Here is an 18,911-nt window from a genome sequence, read left to right as displayed (position 1 = left end):
AATTCCAAGCAATATTTTGGTGAACACCACACAGTGTCCAACATATCCATCCATCCATTTTCTATACCTGCTTAATCCATCGGTCGGGTAGCGGGTGGGCTGGAGCCTATCCCAGCGGTCATCGGGCGAGAGGCGGGGTGCACCCTGGACAGGTTACCAGTCCATCACAGGGCCACACAACCACACACACTCTCACACTCACTCCTAAGGACAGTTAACCTAACATGCTTGTTTTTGGATGGTGGGAGGAAGCCAGAGTACCCGGAGAGAACCCACGCATACACGGTGAGAACATACAGACTCCACACAGAAAGGCCCGGCCAGGAGTTCGTATAAGGAATTAACATACATAGATATGCATAGGAATTTACATACTTGTAAGAGCTGTGCCAGAGGAACATCAATTGCCGCATTGTGGGATTGAAACAGTGAAGGTTCTCATTCATCCTTTTTCGTGATTGGACAAATGATCTTTGCCATGGTTTTGGAATAATTTCCACTCTGACAGGGAAAGACAACAGAAGAAATGTAAAGACGGTACTTTTACCCAATAATATTAATGCAAAACACACTGTTTATAACTACGTCCAGTAACTGCTTATTACAACTTCTTGTGCAAAGAAAAACTAGAAATCTAAATATGACCTCGCCAAGAGAGCTTTTCTACTCAGTATAGAACATGCAAGCAGAGGCTCTGCTTACTTCTCACATGGCAAACATGCCAATTTAGATGCCTTACTCAAGTCTGTGAGAAGGTAGAATTTTCTCTTTGTCCTTGTCACTTCTTCTTGGCTCACTGGATGTATACGTCACTATAATCAAACATAAAGATATTAACATAAACATGATTCTATTACTAAGTCATGATTTTCAGGTAAAATACAATCAAGAATTAACATTATTTCAAATGAGTTAAAAATTGTAGTTAGGCTATTTTGTTCATTTTATTATTGATGTGTGGGTCTTAAAAGGTGCAACTGTTTTTTGTAAGTCATAATTATTGCTCTGATAAAAGCTTTTGGCTTTGAATGTAATATATAATACATATTTCTGTTTTGACGCTGAACAAATAGTCTTCCTTGATCTCATCAACCAGCAGCTCCAGGGGTGTGCTCAGGCTCTTCAAGTTGGTGGGGACCAGTTCCTGAATGTTCTTCAGACAAGAATCCTGGAGAGGAGCCACATTCTCCAGATCGATCCCCCTCTGGAAATAATAGTTATACATCTGAAAGAGACAGATTATCATTTTCAGGGGCAGTAGTAACATTTTAAACAACTACTTAGGTGATACTGGGTGATGGAGAAATATATGTCCATCCAAGGCCTAAAAGAGTGTGAAAATATTCAGATCTGAATTTTGAATTTTTCCCAATGGTATGTACAGAAGATAAACCCACCAGTGCATGTAAAAATAATCAAAATTATATAGATAATGTAAAAAAACTATCTGATTAAAAATGTATGTGGCTTTAAAGTTTAAAGAAATATGTCAAAATGTATTTTGAAAAATTAAAAAAAAAAAAAAATCACCTGACAACTGCAACCATTAGGTTACTGTATGGCTTCTGTTTCATTTAGGTGCAATGTCTTTATCATGAGCAGGGGGCTTGTGATATGTAGTATTGATTGTGGACTGCATTTTACCATTTCACGGTTAGCCTTTGTGGTGGAGTCGCTGCAGTCTTCCTCCTGTTGGCTAAAAAGGAACAGTGCAAAATAGTGGAAAATAGGACTGACTATAAGAAAGATAAAGTGCTTTATTTTAGTTGCAGTTTCCAGTAGTAAGTTGCTGGGAAACTTTATTCTAAGAGACTAAACTCTATATCTCATTTACTTGAGTGGTAAGCTGTGCAGCCGTGAAAACAGTATCACTGGTATAGAGGTGAATGCATATGTTGTCATGGTAATCAGATAAATCATCTTAATGTAATATTAAAGCAACCCAACTTACCCAATCAATGCAATCAGGCTTTTAGGGAGATTCCTGTGCTTTCGACTGAACTGTGCATTGCAGTGTTTGGAGGCCCCGGGGACCCGCACTGCCATTTGGCTCTGGTTCTGGGCTCTTCTATAACTTTGACTTGGGCCACTCATCACATCTTCTTCAGCACATAAGAAATAGCTTGGTCAAAATATGTGATTATTAACTATGGATACCTCAGTTGATGCGATTAACAAAAACCGTAAACAGTAAACTTTTTTAGCTTTAGAAGGAAAAAAAGAAAGAAAAAACACTCAAAAGACAAAACATTGAACCCACGTTCCGAGGCTGTTTCGGTTCCTCGAGGTTTCTGCTTGTCCGTGGAAAATGGGGGTTTTGTCTCCGTTAACGGCTGTTTTTCGGGGACCAGAGCAATGGAGTTCACATTAGTTTGCCGTTAAATTGGCGCACTTTGAAACCATAAATTACAACAGTAACGTCGACAATACACCCGCGAGCTGTAATTTCGATGAGAAGAGTCAATATCTATCGGTAGATGGGTAAAAATGGTTAGCTTTTGTCGTGACTAATTAAATGTCAAGTTTCTATATATTTATGCTTTAGCCTAAATTGTTTAATCTAGATAACGGTATTATAATTACAGTTTTTACTTACCTGTAATGGATTTGTCTCTGAGAGTGCTGTGCTATCTATAATATTTGGTTTCTTCTAGCTTGAACTCGTGTTGGTGAAAAAAATAGCTTCATCTGGAATACCCGAAACCTATGTGTTGTTGCTAAGGAGGTTGCTAAGGAAGCAACTGTGACCTGACCTCGCGCAGGAGTTGGGCGGTGTATGAGTCCGCAGAGTGAATTCAGAGCCTCTCAATTCAGTTACGGTATAACAGAAGTTTGTGTACTCTGTTGATATTCAATCAAGTTTTGCTGTTAGCATAGTATGTTTTTGCCTAGCGAGTTTTATCGAAGATATGACGATATTTAAAGCCACAATGTATTTTAAGATGTTTATTTCCTATTAATATAAACTGAACAAATTTCAATATCGCTATCAACTCAGACATAGCAGACTTAGAGACATATTTCTACACCATGTACAAAAGAAAAAGATGCTCCATCTGTCAAAATACTGCTTTTTTGTTGAATGAGGTATAAATATAATAAACCTTAAAACCATAAAACTACTATGATGATTCCACAAACTACTGCCAAGTCATTCTCACATTTATTCAATTATTGATTGCTTTTCAATTGAAATAGTAAAAGCTCATCAGGTTGTACATTATCCTGGAAATTGATGTGACCACTTTAAAGAAATAAATATTAGTTGGGAATCTGATAAAGGCAGGTTTAAAACTTACTATCTTAACCGCTAAAGGCCCCCCCTTTGAGGTCGCCTTAATTTTCCCTGCCTTTAAAATGAGTGGCTCAGTGTGTAAACCAGTGCAACAAACACACTCTGTTTAGACTGCTTCAACAAACACTTGGTTTTTATTCAACTTCCCTTAACCCGTTACATAAAAAGTGACAGTTCAACTATTTAAATACAAATACAGAGAGATAACTGGTTCTGATCAACTTAACAAATCCATAACAAAAATGCAGAAATTGCCTTGTCTGTCTGAGGATTGAACATTTGCTGATGAATTACATTGTTTTTCCTAAGTGAAAGAAAACTTTGTTTTCAGGATCAATTGGTTTGATCCGTCAATGCAAATATGCAAGAATAAATAGATGTACCTCCATGATACAACTGCTTATGCACGTGTGGAGCATCTGCAGCAGAGAGATTAACTTGAATGCTGAGGTGGCTGCAATGTGGAGTTTTACTGTATGTGCCACTTATCATAATAATTTATGTCCAGCATATTTGATAGAAATCTGAATCTAATCTGCGATGAAGAAGAAGACAGAGGGACGTGCGGCTCTCATGTCTCATCTTTGGCTTGCAGCTGCAAACGCTTTTACAGTTCCACCTGTTAGTTTGTATTCTTCAGCCCAGGCAGTGTGAGCTCGTACCTTAAAGAAAGAGAGAAAAAAACAGAGATATGAAAAGTTAACACGACTATGGCTGAACCAAATAAGCATGTTTTACTTAATTGTGCGAATTCATCATTCTTCTGGACCAGACTTGAGTCCATCAGTCAGTTATTTCAAATGGTCTAGTAGCTCAAGTGAGTATACGAATGGTCGCTTGCTCAAAATGGCATTTCCAAATGGGGGATTCTGAACTCAGTGCATTCTTTAGCAGTCCGAGCATAAATGTGTCCTCAGACAGACTAAAGAGCGACCACCCATTAACCTCGCGGAACAGAGAGGAGAATATATTCTATCCACGTATTATTACCGCTTTATCCAATTCATGGACCCTGGACAGGTCACCAGTTCATCACTGGGCCAACACAGAAACAAATGGGACAAACAACCACACATGCCAACATTCACCCCTTCAGTCTCCTCACCAGTTAACCTGTTTGGAATGTTTACGGAATGTGGGAAGAAGCCCGAGTACCCAGAAAGAGAACCCATACAGGCACAGGGAAAACATGTAAAGTCCACACCGAAAGGTCACCGAAAGATTCAAACCAGGAATCTTGTTGCTGTGAGGCAACAGCTCTAACCACCTTGCATCTGGTGGCTCCGGAGGAAGAGCAGTCGCCCACCAATCGGAAGGTCGGTGGTTCGACTCTGACTTCCCCAGGCTACATGTCGAAGCGTCCTTGGGCAAGACACTGAACCCCATGTTGTGTTGAATGTGTATGAATGATTAGAAAGCACGTAGTTATGTGTATCTTAACACGTGCTGTATGAGTGGGTGAATGTGGCATGTAGTGTCAGAAGCGCTTTGAGTGGTCAGTTTGACTAGAAAAGCGCTTTACAAGTCCATTTACCATTTATCTGTTGCAGCAATGTATTGAATGAATTATTTCTATAGGTTTAAACGTTTAACTGAACCAGATTTTCAGAACCCTTGTTAATGGAAAAAAAGGATAGTTTTTTGAGGAAGTTTATATTCTATGGAATATCAGGAGGCTTTAAAGGGGTTTAGTTTTGACTGTGGTGCTTTTGATTGTACCTGCTGTGGTGACCATATAATAAAATGCTTTGAATCAATTAAAGCACACAAGTCTTAGCTTTTAAACAGTTTGTCAAATGAGGAATCCACCTACACGCAGCACTTCTGTGCACAAAACAGGTGATTGCCTGTTCGCGAGCTGTAGAAATGTGAGCTCTTTTACTTCTCTTGTCTGTCACATAACTGAGCTAATTCAGAGATTATTGCGACTCTGGTGAATCCTAAGCATGTTAATGTCTATATAAGACGAAGTTCAGGTCACTTGATGTGATATTACAGAAAGATCAGTAGACTTGCTGATGTCCTATTTGTTGTTCAGCTGACTGTGATACGTAGGTTACATGTTTATTGGTCGAACGCATTTTAACACCAAGTGTCAACACGCATACTTAGAGCAATCCACTTGTGATTGGACACATGTACAGGTGTACAAGTATGGAAGTAAACATTTTTACTTCAATTCAGCACACTTACACTATGTTCTCATACGACATACAAAGTTCATGTTTGTGCTCCACCCAGAATAAACAACACGAAATTGTGAAGAAACAGAAAGTAAGAGATCTGGCCTTCATACCATTCTGTGACACCTTTGGCTATATCCAGCTGTGAGAAATCAACCATCACCTGTGGACAGAAATATAAATTACCCAAACTGAGCTGCAATCTGCAAAGTGACAACAAACAATCAGAGCCCAAAGGGTTTTCTTTTACAATATATCTAAAAAAAATAACTTTTACAACACTGAATCAAAAACGAGCCACAACTGAAAAATGAAAGGCTGTATAATTCTCTCACCAATGGCTATCTAATACCATGAAATACTTCACCTTGAGACAGGAAAGAGAACACAGGGTATGCACAAATAGCACCACCTACCATGCCAATGTCCTTTCTCTCTCTGGTATGAAACATTTTGTTATTTTTAACTGCCACGTCCAACTTCCTGCTCTGTGCCTCCTCAAGTGACATATCAAACTCAAACCTGTGAGGAAAGACAAAGATAAAATAAGCATCACAGAGAGTTTCAAAGAAGCTCTTCCTGCTCCATGCAAGTATGTGAGTCAGTGTTCCTACTTGTCGTTGAAGACAGGATTGACCGTCCTCTTCTTGATGTGTGTCTTCTTGCGGTGTCTCCATGTCTGGTCGGGGAGTAAATAGAGGCGGACGTAGGAATCTGTTCCATTCTCACTGCAGGGGAATAAGTTCCTGTCGGGAAGAGGATACATTTAGGAGACTAATCATAGCTGGAGTTTTTCAGTTTCAACACCTGGAGCCATTAAAATACAGCACTGTGCAAAAGTCTTATATGACCTCTCAGTTATTTAGGTATTATCAGGAAAATAGGAAATAAATAGTAATTTATTGAAACATGCAAAAATAAAGATATATACAGTACATTAAGACAAAACAGAGTTTGTACAATTCTAACAAGCTTGAAAGTCAATATTTGGTCTGAGCACCTTTACTCTAAAGTACAGCCTGAACCCTCTGAGACAAGCTTTCTGTCATTTCTTTAAGGAGTCTTCAGGAATAGTTCTCCAGGCTTCTTGAAGGACATCCAAAAGCTCTTCTTTGGATGTTGGCTGCCTTTTGTTCTGTTCTCTGTCAGATGATCCCACACATTAATGTTGAAGTCCGGGCTCTGGGGAGGATTCATCCCTCCATAAGACACTTCTTGTGTCATTTGGCCTTCTTGTGCCTGTTTCTCTTCCTTAAAAATGGCTTCTTTACAGTCATGCTTCCATGGAGACTGAACTGAACAATCAGGTCCTGTGTCATGTTTTTGCTTAATCTTTTTCCAGTTTCTTAAAGATATCACTTTCAGATAGAGTTCATCTGCTGTAGATAGTTTTGTAGGTCTGACACTTGTTCATTTTCATCTATTTTTATGCACACCATCTGGACAAATACTATTTTTTTGGCCCATAGCTCTTTGGTAATCAACTTGTCAGTTAAAAGATACTATTAAATGTCTGTCAAACTGTGTTATCTTTGGTATTTTACATGGATACATTTAAATTAAAGTAAATTAAAATAATGTGTCTTCGTGACAGCCTGATACTATCAAAATGCTTAAAGTTGCAATTTATAGTTGGTTCTTTGCCAAGTTGTCTGTGATGGGTAGACAACATGGGGTCTTCACTTGAGTTAGCTGCCTTTTTGAAGTTTCAATAATTCTTAGGTCAGTATTAAGAGGTTTCACAAGACAAAAACCACTTCCCTCTAGTTCAGACAGAAAACTTTGAAAGACCTTTGGAAAACCCAGAGAACTGTTCCACTTTAAAAGATTACAAAAAGTCTGGCTCCCTGGAGCTTAAATATAAGGAAAGAGTGGCTTTTTTGCACAACACTGTAGGTTTTTAATGGCATTATTTTCAGTGAGTAATGACGCTAAGAGGAAAAAACGTGAATGTGGATTTTTGTAACAAACCTGCAGGCATCAACCAAGATGATGAGTTTGTTCCTCAGAGAAGCATACTTTACAGTCAGGTGGATCTGTCCAAATGAGCCTTTATGATTCCTAATAGCCCTATAGTGTTGAAAGCAAGTTTAATTTCATTTCATTTCCATAACTTGCTAAAATCCTTCTTGGTCAGTTCATGACTTCTGTAGACAAGTCTAAAATCAGAACTTAATTCTGACAAAGATATGTTGAGAAATCCAAAAACTTACTCTGGATAGGATGCTCCGTCTGAGATGTCGAAACGTGAAGATGCAATAGAGTTATCTGACAGCAGGCTGTGAGAGTCAAACCGACGCATGTTGGAATTGGAAGGTGAGCCCAGGCTTTCAGAAGCCAGGAATGAGCCACGGCGGTGAGATAAATAGTTTCCATTTGAGCCATTCAGTGAATCAGCCAGTTGGGCTGGAGAGGAGGCAGCAGGGATGTTGTTGGAGGAAACTGTGGCAGAGGAGGGAGTGGACATGGAGGTGTTATCTCCCGGCTTATTCTGTGGCGTCTGTTGTTTAGCTTGGGAGGAAGAAGAGGGGATGATTTTGGGTGGCGGCTCTTCCACAGTAAGAATCTGTTGCGGGATGGAGGACAGGACCGTTATTGATCTCAAAAATATCATCCTAATAAGGCGCACTGACAAGTTCTCTGAAAACCTAGGCTGAATGAGCAGAACATCAGCTGGAAAAAGCAGAAAGGTGAACAGGTGTAAACTTGTGTGCCCACCCTGAGAGTGGCCTTCAGCTTGATCTGGCTGTTTGCTCCTGAACGCTCCAGCAAAAAACGCTGGTCAAGAGTCATGTTGGAGGAGTTGAGGAGGCGACTGAGGGGCAAGTTGAGAACACCAAGCAGAGTCTTCTTCTCATGCTCTTTGACCTGAGCCACACAGACAAAGGCAACATTAAAAACAGTAAATAAATTACCTCTTGATATCTAGTTGTCTCATATGCTGTTGAAAAAAATTCTACTTTCGCTGTCTGGGTTCTATTGTAATCAATAGAGCAGCAGGAAAATGAAGGCTTTCAATCATTTGTCTGGGCTTATTTGACATTCAGTAGATAACAGTTGTTAATAGTTTTATAGGTTTAGTAGATATTTTTGGAAAACTTTATCAAAAAGCACTTTCCATAGTGGAAATTGGCTGATATCATTATCAATATTTAAAAAAGGGAGGAAAATTAAATCAACATTACACTGAGATGTTAGCTGTGGTTACGGTCAAGATGGATTATCACATAACATGTGATTCTGAGAGAGATCCTATGAGTGCTGAATTAACACTAAATGACAAACCTGAACAATGAGCTGCTGTGTTTTGATATTCTGCACAAAGAAGGTGAAGCCCTCCTCAAACGTGGGGTCTTTAGATGCATACACAACCTGTGGAAAAAGGAGATGTGCTGCTGGGTGATTAGTAGCTGCAGCTCTGCAGAGGAGTAAAGGGACGTAGTGCTTCTATTGAAATTTCAGAGGATTGAAAAAAGAAGAGTTCTGTAGGATGAAAATAAATTTTGCTTAGAATTTGTGTGTTTTTGCCCAGGTTATCAGCAGGTGTCGTTGTACAGCTGATAATTACTTAGATCGAATGAGCAGCCAGGGAAGGCCTAAAATGCTAAAAACTGTTTTGCCCCTTTTTAGAGAAAAATACACCAAGCAGAGCCCTGGTAATTTCTTATTGTCAAGAAATTCTGTAACTCTGACACTGAGGAGAAAAAAAGGGAACAAAAAGACTCAGCAGAGGCTAACCTTGTGCAACTTTTTGCCGAAAACAAATTCAACTTCCTAATGCATTGCTGTAGTGGCCTTATTAGCTAAAGCTAGCTCAAGGGAACGCTAATCAATCGAATGGGAATGCACTGCAATAACTGCTTGGAGAATTAAACTTTGAACACCAGCTAACATCATTCAGAAGACTACAGGTGCAGAGTCAAACTACTTCACAGTGAATACCTAAACTGGGGTGGAGAACTATTCTGTTGGCCTTGCATCTGGTTTTTGCCAAACAAGCAGTCTGGTGCTCAAACTCTTGAAAATAATGGTAACTATAACCCAAAATAATCGTAAGACAGACATGACTTCAAAAAAGGCATTAACTATCAGGGAGCTTGCATATCAGGAGGGTAAAGTGAGTGTTACCTTGCTTTTCTGAACGTCCTTATCAATGGAAAGTTCCACCAAAGAGTTTGGACCAGAATGTTTCTTTGTGAGCTGAAAACAGAGCAAATAGAAGATTTATTTTTACAGTGTCTGTTGTCATTTATTAAGTTTCTTTTCTTGACTCAATGTTTTGGTCAGTCAGAGTAGCTTCATATAAGAATCAGAATCTCTTTATGTGCCAAATGTACAATGTACACAGGAATTTGACCTGGTGTAACAGCACTACAGAACATTAAGTAAAAGTTAAATTAGCAGAAACAAGTAAAGTGTTTAGAGAATAATAAGAAAAACAGCAGTTTATCTTCCAGGTTGAAACTGTTCTGCATTCCATTCTAACACTGCAGACACACCTCACCCCACGGAACAAACATGTTAAACAGATGATTACTGGGGCAAGTTAGATGATTTTCATTTTTAACATTCCAGCAAAATGAAACCTGATAAGAAATTCAGTGTCTTCCTCATCGACTTCATTGTTCTCCTTCACACCTGATCTCTCATTCTGTCAATGCAATTTCAGGCTGTAGCCAGCAGATGGCACTCAGTGACTTCTGAAAGCAGTTCACATTGGCACATCTTGTATAGGGAGAAGTTTGTAAGTAATTCTGAAAGAAAATGTTCCCATAAATATTTCTCACAGTTTGCTCAGAATTGTCTAAACTACCCAATGTGTAAACTTGATTGTACTTGTTGAAATATTAGTCTAACACACTTTCTTATGCTGGGAAACTCAGTCGAAACAAGCCTCAGGTGAAAGAGGAAATCTGCCAACATAAAAACCAGCTGGCAATAACACACCCACATAAATGACAAGCATGCACCAGACAGACCAGAAATACCAGCCACACACAGGTACGGGCACACCTGGACCACTGACAGTATCTGACCTGACTGAAGCTTCTGACCCAGAAAGACTGAGTGGTAAGGCGTTACCATGGAGAAGATGCTTTCTGAGAGCCTCGTTTAGAATCCTAGAAAAGTGTTTTCCCTGAACCATATCCAACACAATCCTATTTGAAATGAGCTAAAAATGCAAATCCTTTGTGTTCCAAAAATACAGTTTGGAGGATCTTTGTATTGGAGGAGTGAAAAATAACACTTGAATGTGATCTAAAAAAAGACAGAATGTGTTATAGTTCTGATTACATTTCTAAAAGGCTTTGTGAAGAACAAAGTACATGCTCTTTTAATCCTGAGGTTTCACCTATCGGGACATATCAAAAATTAATCTGGTCATTGTCAGGTCTTAAAATTAGGTAAACACAAGCTCAAATGAACAACAACACATGACATAATACATGTGTCATTATTCATTGAACAAAAACTGAACCAAAGTGCAGAAGTAGTACGGCAAACATAAGCAAACCCCTTAATTCAATTGCTTGTTTAGAACCACCTTTAGCAGCGACAACTTGAATGGTTTTCTGCATGAAGTTACCAGTCGCTCTCATTAATGTGGAAGAATTCTGTCTGACTGCTCTTTATGACATCAACCTGCCAAACGTTTTTTTTAAAGCTGCTCACACCTGCACATGATCAAATAATCAAGTTACGACGAGCAGCACCTGGCTGATACTTTTCCTTTCATTCCCATGAAAGCAGTAAGGGTGGATTTTGTTTTTCACTTTGGCTTTGTTCAATAAAGAACATGGTGTAATATGCCACGAGCTGTTGCTAATCTGAGGTTGCATTTACCTCTTTGTTAACACCTGGTGTGGAGCAGATGCTTTTTTTAATATGTTCTGAACTGTAAAACCTTGGAACAAAAGCAGGGTGAACCTACTGTTTTCACATGACTTACATGTCTATCTGCATTGTTAAATATCTATGTATATGTAGTCTAACACCCTCATTTTCATGGGCATAAAATAGTTTTAGGTCTTTAGTGAGACTCAAACTTTTTTAGGGAAATTAAATCAGCTTTAACACAGGAACGGGACCCCAGAACACACAAAGTAATAATAATCTGATCTTACCCGTGCCTCCTTTGTGTGTTTCCCATGTTTGTGATGCGAATAGAACTCACTGTGGTCTTTCTGGAAACAAGTACATGAGTACACTTAAGCATATTTGCATAAACTGTTTGCTAAATCTACAATGATATTCCCTGTCATGAAGCACTTACTGGTAGGTTTGAGGCATTGTCCAGATACACAGCAAGCATGGCGCAAGCAAGGCCATCATTGGTCTGGAAGAGAGTGACCATGACATTTACACATCTGTATAGCCGCTGAGAGCTGAGCTACACGCAGTGGCAATAAGTCTGATTACACTAAAATCATGTTGTCATTAAGCGTCCTGATGGAAGCTTGCAGCTGCTATACCTCCTTCAGCAGACTGGAGTCGGTCTTTAGGGAAAGCCACTGCAGCTTGAGATGAACTTCACCGTGTTGAACCTCCTCCAGAGGAAACCACTGCAAGAGTGAGGGAGATATCGACAAGAAATGCACTGAAAATTCTCACCCTTAATACAAAACTGACCAAAATATTAACAAATAAATCAGCTTGTGCTTTGCAGTGGCACTGAAGTCCCCTGCTATAAGCATTTATGTACAACCGTTAACTCACCCGATCCATTTCTTTCTCCCGCTTCACTTCTCCTAAATCAAGCTGGTACCTAAGGCAGAAAAATGTCAAACCATTATGTCAAGGGCATGGGGCCATATTTATCCATTATCTTCATAAAAAGTACATATACATATAAAAATTACATAATTTATAGCTCAGTTTTGCACGGCAGTGGAGGGATGTAAAGTATATGGCTAAATATGATAAATTATGAGTGAAACAATCGGCAATATTTACAGAATATCTATTCTATTGGTTATTAGATAGTAACTTACCTTCCTAGGAAATCATCTTTATCTGCGTCCTCATCAAACAGCTCCACCTCCAACTCTTGCCCTGGAGCTTCATGGACAACAAACTGTGCAAAGGTAAAGAAAAGGTGGACGTTGTTTAACGTCCTGCTCTAGCAGTTCCTGACCCTCGCATCCAAAATCCGGTTCTTCATCCGGTAAGTGGGGCTCTATGAATATGCTAATGAGCTCCACACACATTTCCACCTCTCAGCACTTCCTGAAAGTCTCCTGTGACTCAATAAAAACTCTGCTGCGCTCTTGTTGTAAAGAACAGTACAGAAACAGCAGCAAAATAATGGCGAGGGCTGATACCCATGACTCACTGGGAACCAGAATCATGGGCTTCTCACATAAGGTGAGAAGGCTGAAACATTGGGCAGCTGCCTTCCCAGGGAAATGGCAGGCACAGCCTGGGAATATAGCTGGTTTTTGGCTACGCTGCTGACTGCGTTGCTCGCTTCTTTTTTCCCAGCAGTGTGAATTGAAATGAGCATGGGACAGAGAGAAAACCCATAAGAAAAAAACTTTCTAACATGCCCTCTTATGGTCGCAATGTCTCCCAGGTTTATGACTGCAGTACCATCAGTCTTCACAATAAACTTCAGAGAGAAACTCAGCTGCTATGAAGGTCAGTTCGGAGGTATCAGTCCCAGCATAGTGTGAAGAAGGAAATGGACTGATTGGACATACATGTTCATACTCACTGTGTCTCTCAGATAAACGGCTGCAACAGTGTCACACCTTATGATTAGTTTCATTTAAAAACGTAGCTGTTTATTGGTAGAATTTGAAAAATATAGACCTGTAAGCTCTTCTGTATTTTTGATGGGACACTGCAATGTCTCCAAACAAAATAAATCCACCTTGTCTGTAGTTTAGCATTTTAGCGACCAGATGAAAACTAGCTTCTGCATCTTGCTTGGGTTGGCTTCTCTTAACTTCTCAGAGCACCACCCAGCAAGTAGTCAGGAGTGGCTGAAGCTGGGTCCTCCAAATAGTCTAATGTAGAACATTTGGGCTCTCTGACCTCAGCTTTCTGAAGCTTAAGGTGGTGCTCTACAGATTCAAAGCAGAAATCCTCAGCCATATTTTTGCTGTGATTTTGCTTATGATACATCCTATCACACATGGACAAAAACACCATATGAACATGTTAACAATGTGAAAAAGCAGAGGGGGACAGAGGGGGATGTGTTTTCAGATGATCAAGTTAATGTAAATATCAAGTATACGGATTGTGATTTCTAAGGGAAAGACTCCCAGCAGATTACACGCTGTAACAGTTGTAACATAGAAATTAGACAGTAAGCTTCGCAGCTGATAGCGAGTCATTGCTGCAAAATGAATAATGAAAAAAAAAGTGACTTTGTCAGCTTCTGACTTTCACAAAAAGAGAAATGTGGGATCAAATTTAAGCAAATTTTAACCCAGTATTACTGGGTAAGGAAAATGGATCATCATGTAATTTTTAGTTTATGCTGAACCACTAAAACAAAGTTTATGATCCCAAAATGGCTGAATGAATGTCCAATGAACTGTAGCATGCTTTTCTTACTGTACCTCATACACTTCATTCCATTTTGGTTGCAAAGTATTGTCGATGGTCTTGCTTTTGAAGTGCCGGTTGCCAACTCTGAGTGTCACATATGGGTCTGATTTGCCTTTCTTTAAGCCCATCATATATGTGTCCTTGGCCAACAGGTCTCTGGCCTCCAGCACGTGGATCCTCACCACCCCCTAAGAAGCAGAGGAGTCATACAATTTCACATGAGCACCGTTTTTGTTCAGACACACCATCTGTAGCTGCATTAAAAAAGTTCAATTGAAAGAGCAAAGTTTAGTAAAAATAACACATCAATTTTATTCATAGGTCCATGACAAGACCTTCTGTTTCCAAATATGCCAAATAATAAATGCATTCTTCAGTTCGACCCAATTATCTCATTTACAGCAGCCAATGTCAGAATGGTTGAGAACACTGTCAAGTTTACTCCAGGGGAGCTGAAATGAATCAGTCAATTCATGACTATGGGATCCCATGCACTGGCAGATTGATTAAACACTCAGTTTTAGACCATATTCTAAAACACTCGGAGGATTTTGCATGACAGAATCGACCAGGCACCGGGTCGATGCCTGTGATTTCTCATCCTCATTTGATGACTCACTCTCATCCTCATCAAATGAGGATGAGAGTGGGGTAGGGGGTAGGGTTAGGTCTAATATTAATATCACAATAATGGTAAATGGACTTGTACTTGTATAGCGCTTTTCTAGCTGACCACTCAAAGCGCTTCACTACATGCCTCATTCACCCCACTCACACACATTCATACAGCATGTCTTAAGATTCTTAACTATGTGCTTTTTCTAATACACACATACACACATTCATACCCCCATTGATACACTGGGGGGGCAACGTGGGGTTCAGTGTCTTTTTGTACTGGAACCTGTCTTTAAGGTACAGTTTGAGTTTGACCTCAAGTGTTAAATGTAGCTCATGCTCACTTGGGGATGTAAGTACCTACAAGGTATGGGAGTGTATATCTGTTAATAGTATACATTAAACCTGTTACTCTGGGGGAAAAATGTCTTTCTGAATTATTGAAGAAGCTTCACTTTGACTGAATTATTGTTGTAGAATGATGACATCATTTTGACTAGGTCACAGTGCAGGCTGCAAATGGCAGCTAAGAAAGATGGATTCCACCTCATCATTCTTCTGTTACAATATGGGTACGGCATATCGCAGATGTTGAAGATTTTTCAAATCTTCCTATATCACCATCTAAAACTGAGGCAGGGCTGGTGGTAAGATAAGGATAGACTTAAAGTGGAAGCATTTGGGATTTCATACATACACGGGGAAGCGGGAACCTCATCTGATCCACTTTGACCTGGTCTATAAGGGGAATACACATGCGGTTGGGCAACACCATGAGAGAGGCAATGATGTCCATGATGGTATCCTCGGACAGTGAACTAAAAGGGGACAGATGAGACGGGAGAGGACAGCAACCAGGCAAATGAGCATAACAAGATCAGATAGATAAAAAAGAATCTGTTGAAGCCAAATAGAAAAACTGGTATTCTGAGGCTACATTCACATTACCAACAAACGATTCTGAATAGAAGCCATTCCAGCACATTTATGGATGGCATTTAGCAATACAAGACAGGAAACATTTGTCCAGCTATGAGGTAAAAGTTTGAGAAGTACAAGAAAAGCCAAATGGCTGACTTTTGCTGTTTTATCAGCCACTGCCTGCAGTGTTGTGGTGGTGCTGCACGTTGAAGACAACAACGTTCAACACATGTAAAGCTGCATCACATCCAATATAAGTGTCCTCAGTTATGTTGCATAGCCACAAATCGGATGTATATCTGATCTATGACAATGGATTTTCTGTGTCCACACCGTCCTGAAAAAAAATCTAATATTAATATATAAAAAAAAAAGAAAATTAGGAGGTGAATCACTCCTGGTTATGTGAATGTAGCCCAAGAGTCAGAGCGATTTTCTGGAAAGACTAACCTAAAGGCAGGGGTGTCCAGAAGGTTGGTCATGCCAGTCCAGTTGATCTGTAAGGTCTGGAGGGAAAATAGATTTTTTTTAAAAGGCTTGGGAGTTCACAAAAAGACCAATCAAATAATTGTAATTTTCACTAAAGAATAAATAGATGAGCACTCACAGGGCGGCGAATGAAAAAAATGGTGACGCCTCCAACCAGCGGTGCTTGACCGATAAGAGGCTCTAAAATTACCCTCAGCATCCCCTGGAGCTGAAAAGTTCAGGCAGTTTTTACAAGAGCAGCAGCCATAACGTAAAATTCAAGTTGTGGACACAGAAGAACAACAAGCACTCACTTTAAGACCTTTCACACCAGCTGTGATTGCTGGCTTCACTTCAGTGTCGATGTCCACATCACTGTCATAACTGTAAAGTAAAAAAGGTGCTGGTTAGATGTTAATGTGGAGAGGGAACACAGCACGCTCACAAGTGGGCTCAGATGTACAGTCGACTAAACTGTTAAAAAAAACCTGCGTTTGACTGACTTTATATTCAAGTCCAGAATCACCTCCCTCTGATCCACTTCATGGGTGTAAGATTTGATACCTGTGATCTTGAGAGGCTGAAATGATGCAGACATTTAAAGAAAGCCACATTAATGAGCCTCACATATGGCTGCCACAGCTTCATTTCAAACTAAACTTGAATCACTTGGATTTGCTTGGTTTTAGAAAACAGGACTGAAAATCAAATAAGTGAGTAACTCCCAACAAATGGACTGAAATGGTCGTAAAACATCAACTCACTCTGTGGCCAAAGTGGACCTTGGTAAAAGTGAATGTTTTAAGTGCTGAGTTGGAGAGCCTGATGGATGGCTGAATGTTTTCCTTCAGGAGCTTCTCCATGTACATCCCAAAGAAAGGCCACGCCTGCTCCAACACCTGAACATACACACAGGAGGTAACAACTTGATTCAACACTCTGAATAAACAGCAGCTAGAAATGCTTCACAAATCTTTAAATAAGATTTTAGGCTAACACATTTTCAGTGGTGAACTAATATATCTGACTAGGATTACAATTTCATCTTAGCCTGTTCATCTCTTTGTCCCAAACACCGGGTTTGACATGTGTATTCTGCCCTTTGATGTACACTAAAACTCTGTTTATTGGGCTTTCAAGCAGCCACACTTTCCTGTAAACTTTTAAAGTGGTCATGTTCTCCAAGCTTTCTGAAAGTCTTTCAAAGTTTTTATTGGCTACATTTTCAGTCATTTTTAGTCCTGTTGTACCTGACAATTTTCAGAAGAATGTGTTTTTTTTTGTCATTTAACACCTATGAATAATTCAAGCATAAAAAGGCTTAATTCAAGGGATGAACCAGTGCTGTGTCTACACATAACAGAAAACTGAACAAAGAAACAATTTTGACGAGTATCTTTGGGACTTTTGTTTTTCAGAAAAAGTCAAAGACAACAGTCTTTGCATCTTTGCGACAACAAATTGATTCCCAAAGAGCTATTAGCTAGAAACTTGGCATATTTCTCCATGTGCGATGTTAAACATGTGGCTATCATTTTCTATTTTACACATAGAAAAATAGAGTTACAAATAGGAAATTTGTATTTGTGGACAGCAAAACGTGTGCAACTCAAGGCATATTTAAGATCACCCTATTTGCAGTTATTCTTTAGACAAATTTAAGCCCATACACTGAACCCTCATCAGAAAATATTTCTATGGAAGGGTGGCTGAGCTATGCCAAATGACACAAGAACTAGACTGAAAATCAGTGACAACAGGTCTCATGAATCCTCCCCAGAGCCCGGACCTCAACATTATTGAAGCAGTGTGGGATCATCTGACAGAGAACGGAACAAAAGGCAGCCAACATCCAAAGAAGAGCTTTGGGATGTCCTTCAAGAAGCCTGGAGAACTATTCCTGAAGACTCCTTAAAGAAATGACAGTAAGGTTTTGATTTCCACCTTGATGGGATGGTGGGGAAGTGTGCTCTACAGCACTGTGAGCCCTAAAGACATAAAGAGTCTGACATTCCCTGAAGAAGATGCCCATCACCTCACAAAACCACAAATCTACTGGAGAATTTTATTTTCATATACCTTGTTAACCCACTGGACTTTCTCAACATCTGGGAATTGTACCTTTGGGGGAAAAAATAAGAAAGTTAGAAGTGGATCTGTAATCACAAGCTTGACCAAAACAGTCAAAACCACACAATGTCATGCATGATGGGAGGGATTACAGATCTCATGGCATAATCAAACAAATTAAACAACCAAAATTAGAGCATGGCATCATTCAAATGAAAACAGGTAGATAAAAATCATATGATGCAAAGATTGATGTATCAGACGGATTAAACAGACATTTCGCATTCCAGAAATTTGACTGTGGACAAGCACAGTCGTGCTTGTTTAAGACTTACCAACACTTCCTTGCAGCATCAAAACTGTTAACTGTAACAGAAGTTTAGGATTATGTTCTAATGCACACCACATAATGGGCCCACCCCTTTATCCAAGTAACGTGAGCTCTGCAAGACACTAAACAGCAAAAAACTAACTCCACAACACCAAGTGTGTATGTTGCAATGGCCAGATGGGAATCAGAAATAAAATGTGCCTGCGTTAAATTAAAACAATTTAATCTTGCCGGTCGTTTTGAAACCAGGACGTATGTCATCATCATTATCTCTGATACACAGTGACCACCAGTAAAAATCCGATCAGATCTGACATCTATCAAACATATTAGCCCACATTCATCAGGTCCCATGAGTCACTGTTTATAAGGGTGTGGTGGGAAGAGGCGAAACCTCCTGCAACCTAACAGGATACTTTAGCTGGCTGTCTTGGTATGGGAGGGTGAGCTGGAATCTGGCCGGCCA

At 39.7% G+C, this 18,911-nt stretch overlaps 2 protein-coding genes across 2 annotated transcripts in view; both read right to left on the bottom strand.

Moving 5' to 3' along the window:
* Positions 1-2,094, bottom strand: part of dnah7 (dynein, axonemal, heavy chain 7) — a 98,524-nt gene extending 96,430 nt beyond the window's left edge. The window contains exons 1-5 of the mRNA XM_072397643.1: positions 1,952-2,094; positions 1,645-1,696; positions 1,045-1,225; positions 740-812; positions 376-501 (exon numbers count right to left, since the gene is read on the bottom strand). Coding sequence (XP_072253744.1) covers positions 376-501; positions 740-812; positions 1,045-1,225; positions 1,645-1,696; positions 1,952-2,094 — 575 coding nt within the window. The remainder of the gene's footprint in view (positions 1-375; positions 502-739; positions 813-1,044; positions 1,226-1,644; positions 1,697-1,951) is intronic.
* The window catches only part of esyt3 (extended synaptotagmin-like protein 3), a 148,956-nt gene that overhangs the window by 129,115 nt on the left and 930 nt on the right, over positions 1-18,911 (bottom strand). Inside the window, exons 2-23 of the mRNA XM_072397879.1 lie at positions 18,124-18,165; positions 16,809-16,943; positions 16,548-16,624; positions 16,359-16,428; positions 16,184-16,273; positions 16,027-16,082; positions 15,353-15,473; positions 14,049-14,225; positions 12,471-12,553; positions 12,196-12,244; positions 11,952-12,041; positions 11,753-11,815; positions 11,604-11,663; positions 9,607-9,678; positions 8,764-8,850; positions 8,197-8,346; positions 7,692-8,044; positions 7,450-7,548; positions 6,093-6,224; positions 5,895-6,000; positions 5,592-5,641; positions 3,899-3,957 (exon numbers count right to left, since the gene is read on the bottom strand). Of these exons, the coding sequence (XP_072253980.1) occupies positions 3,918-3,957; positions 5,592-5,641; positions 5,895-6,000; positions 6,093-6,224; positions 7,450-7,548; positions 7,692-8,044; positions 8,197-8,346; positions 8,764-8,850; positions 9,607-9,678; positions 11,604-11,663; positions 11,753-11,815; positions 11,952-12,041; positions 12,196-12,244; positions 12,471-12,553; positions 14,049-14,225; positions 15,353-15,473; positions 16,027-16,082; positions 16,184-16,273; positions 16,359-16,428; positions 16,548-16,624; positions 16,809-16,943; positions 18,124-18,165 (2,202 nt within the window). The 3' untranslated portion in view covers positions 3,899-3,917. The remainder of the gene's footprint in view (positions 1-3,898; positions 3,958-5,591; positions 5,642-5,894; positions 6,001-6,092; positions 6,225-7,449; positions 7,549-7,691; positions 8,045-8,196; positions 8,347-8,763; positions 8,851-9,606; positions 9,679-11,603; positions 11,664-11,752; positions 11,816-11,951; positions 12,042-12,195; positions 12,245-12,470; positions 12,554-14,048; positions 14,226-15,352; positions 15,474-16,026; positions 16,083-16,183; positions 16,274-16,358; positions 16,429-16,547; positions 16,625-16,808; positions 16,944-18,123; positions 18,166-18,911) is intronic.

This window comes from Leuresthes tenuis, unplaced genomic scaffold, assembly GCF_036924035.1.
Source record: "Leuresthes tenuis unplaced genomic scaffold, fLeuTen1.0.hap1 SCAF_12, whole genome shotgun sequence".
Lineage (NCBI taxonomy): Eukaryota > Metazoa > Chordata > Actinopteri > Atheriniformes > Atherinopsidae > Leuresthes > Leuresthes tenuis.
The sequence above is the reverse complement of the archived record's forward strand: the minus strand, read 5'-3'. Positions and strand labels throughout refer to the sequence as shown.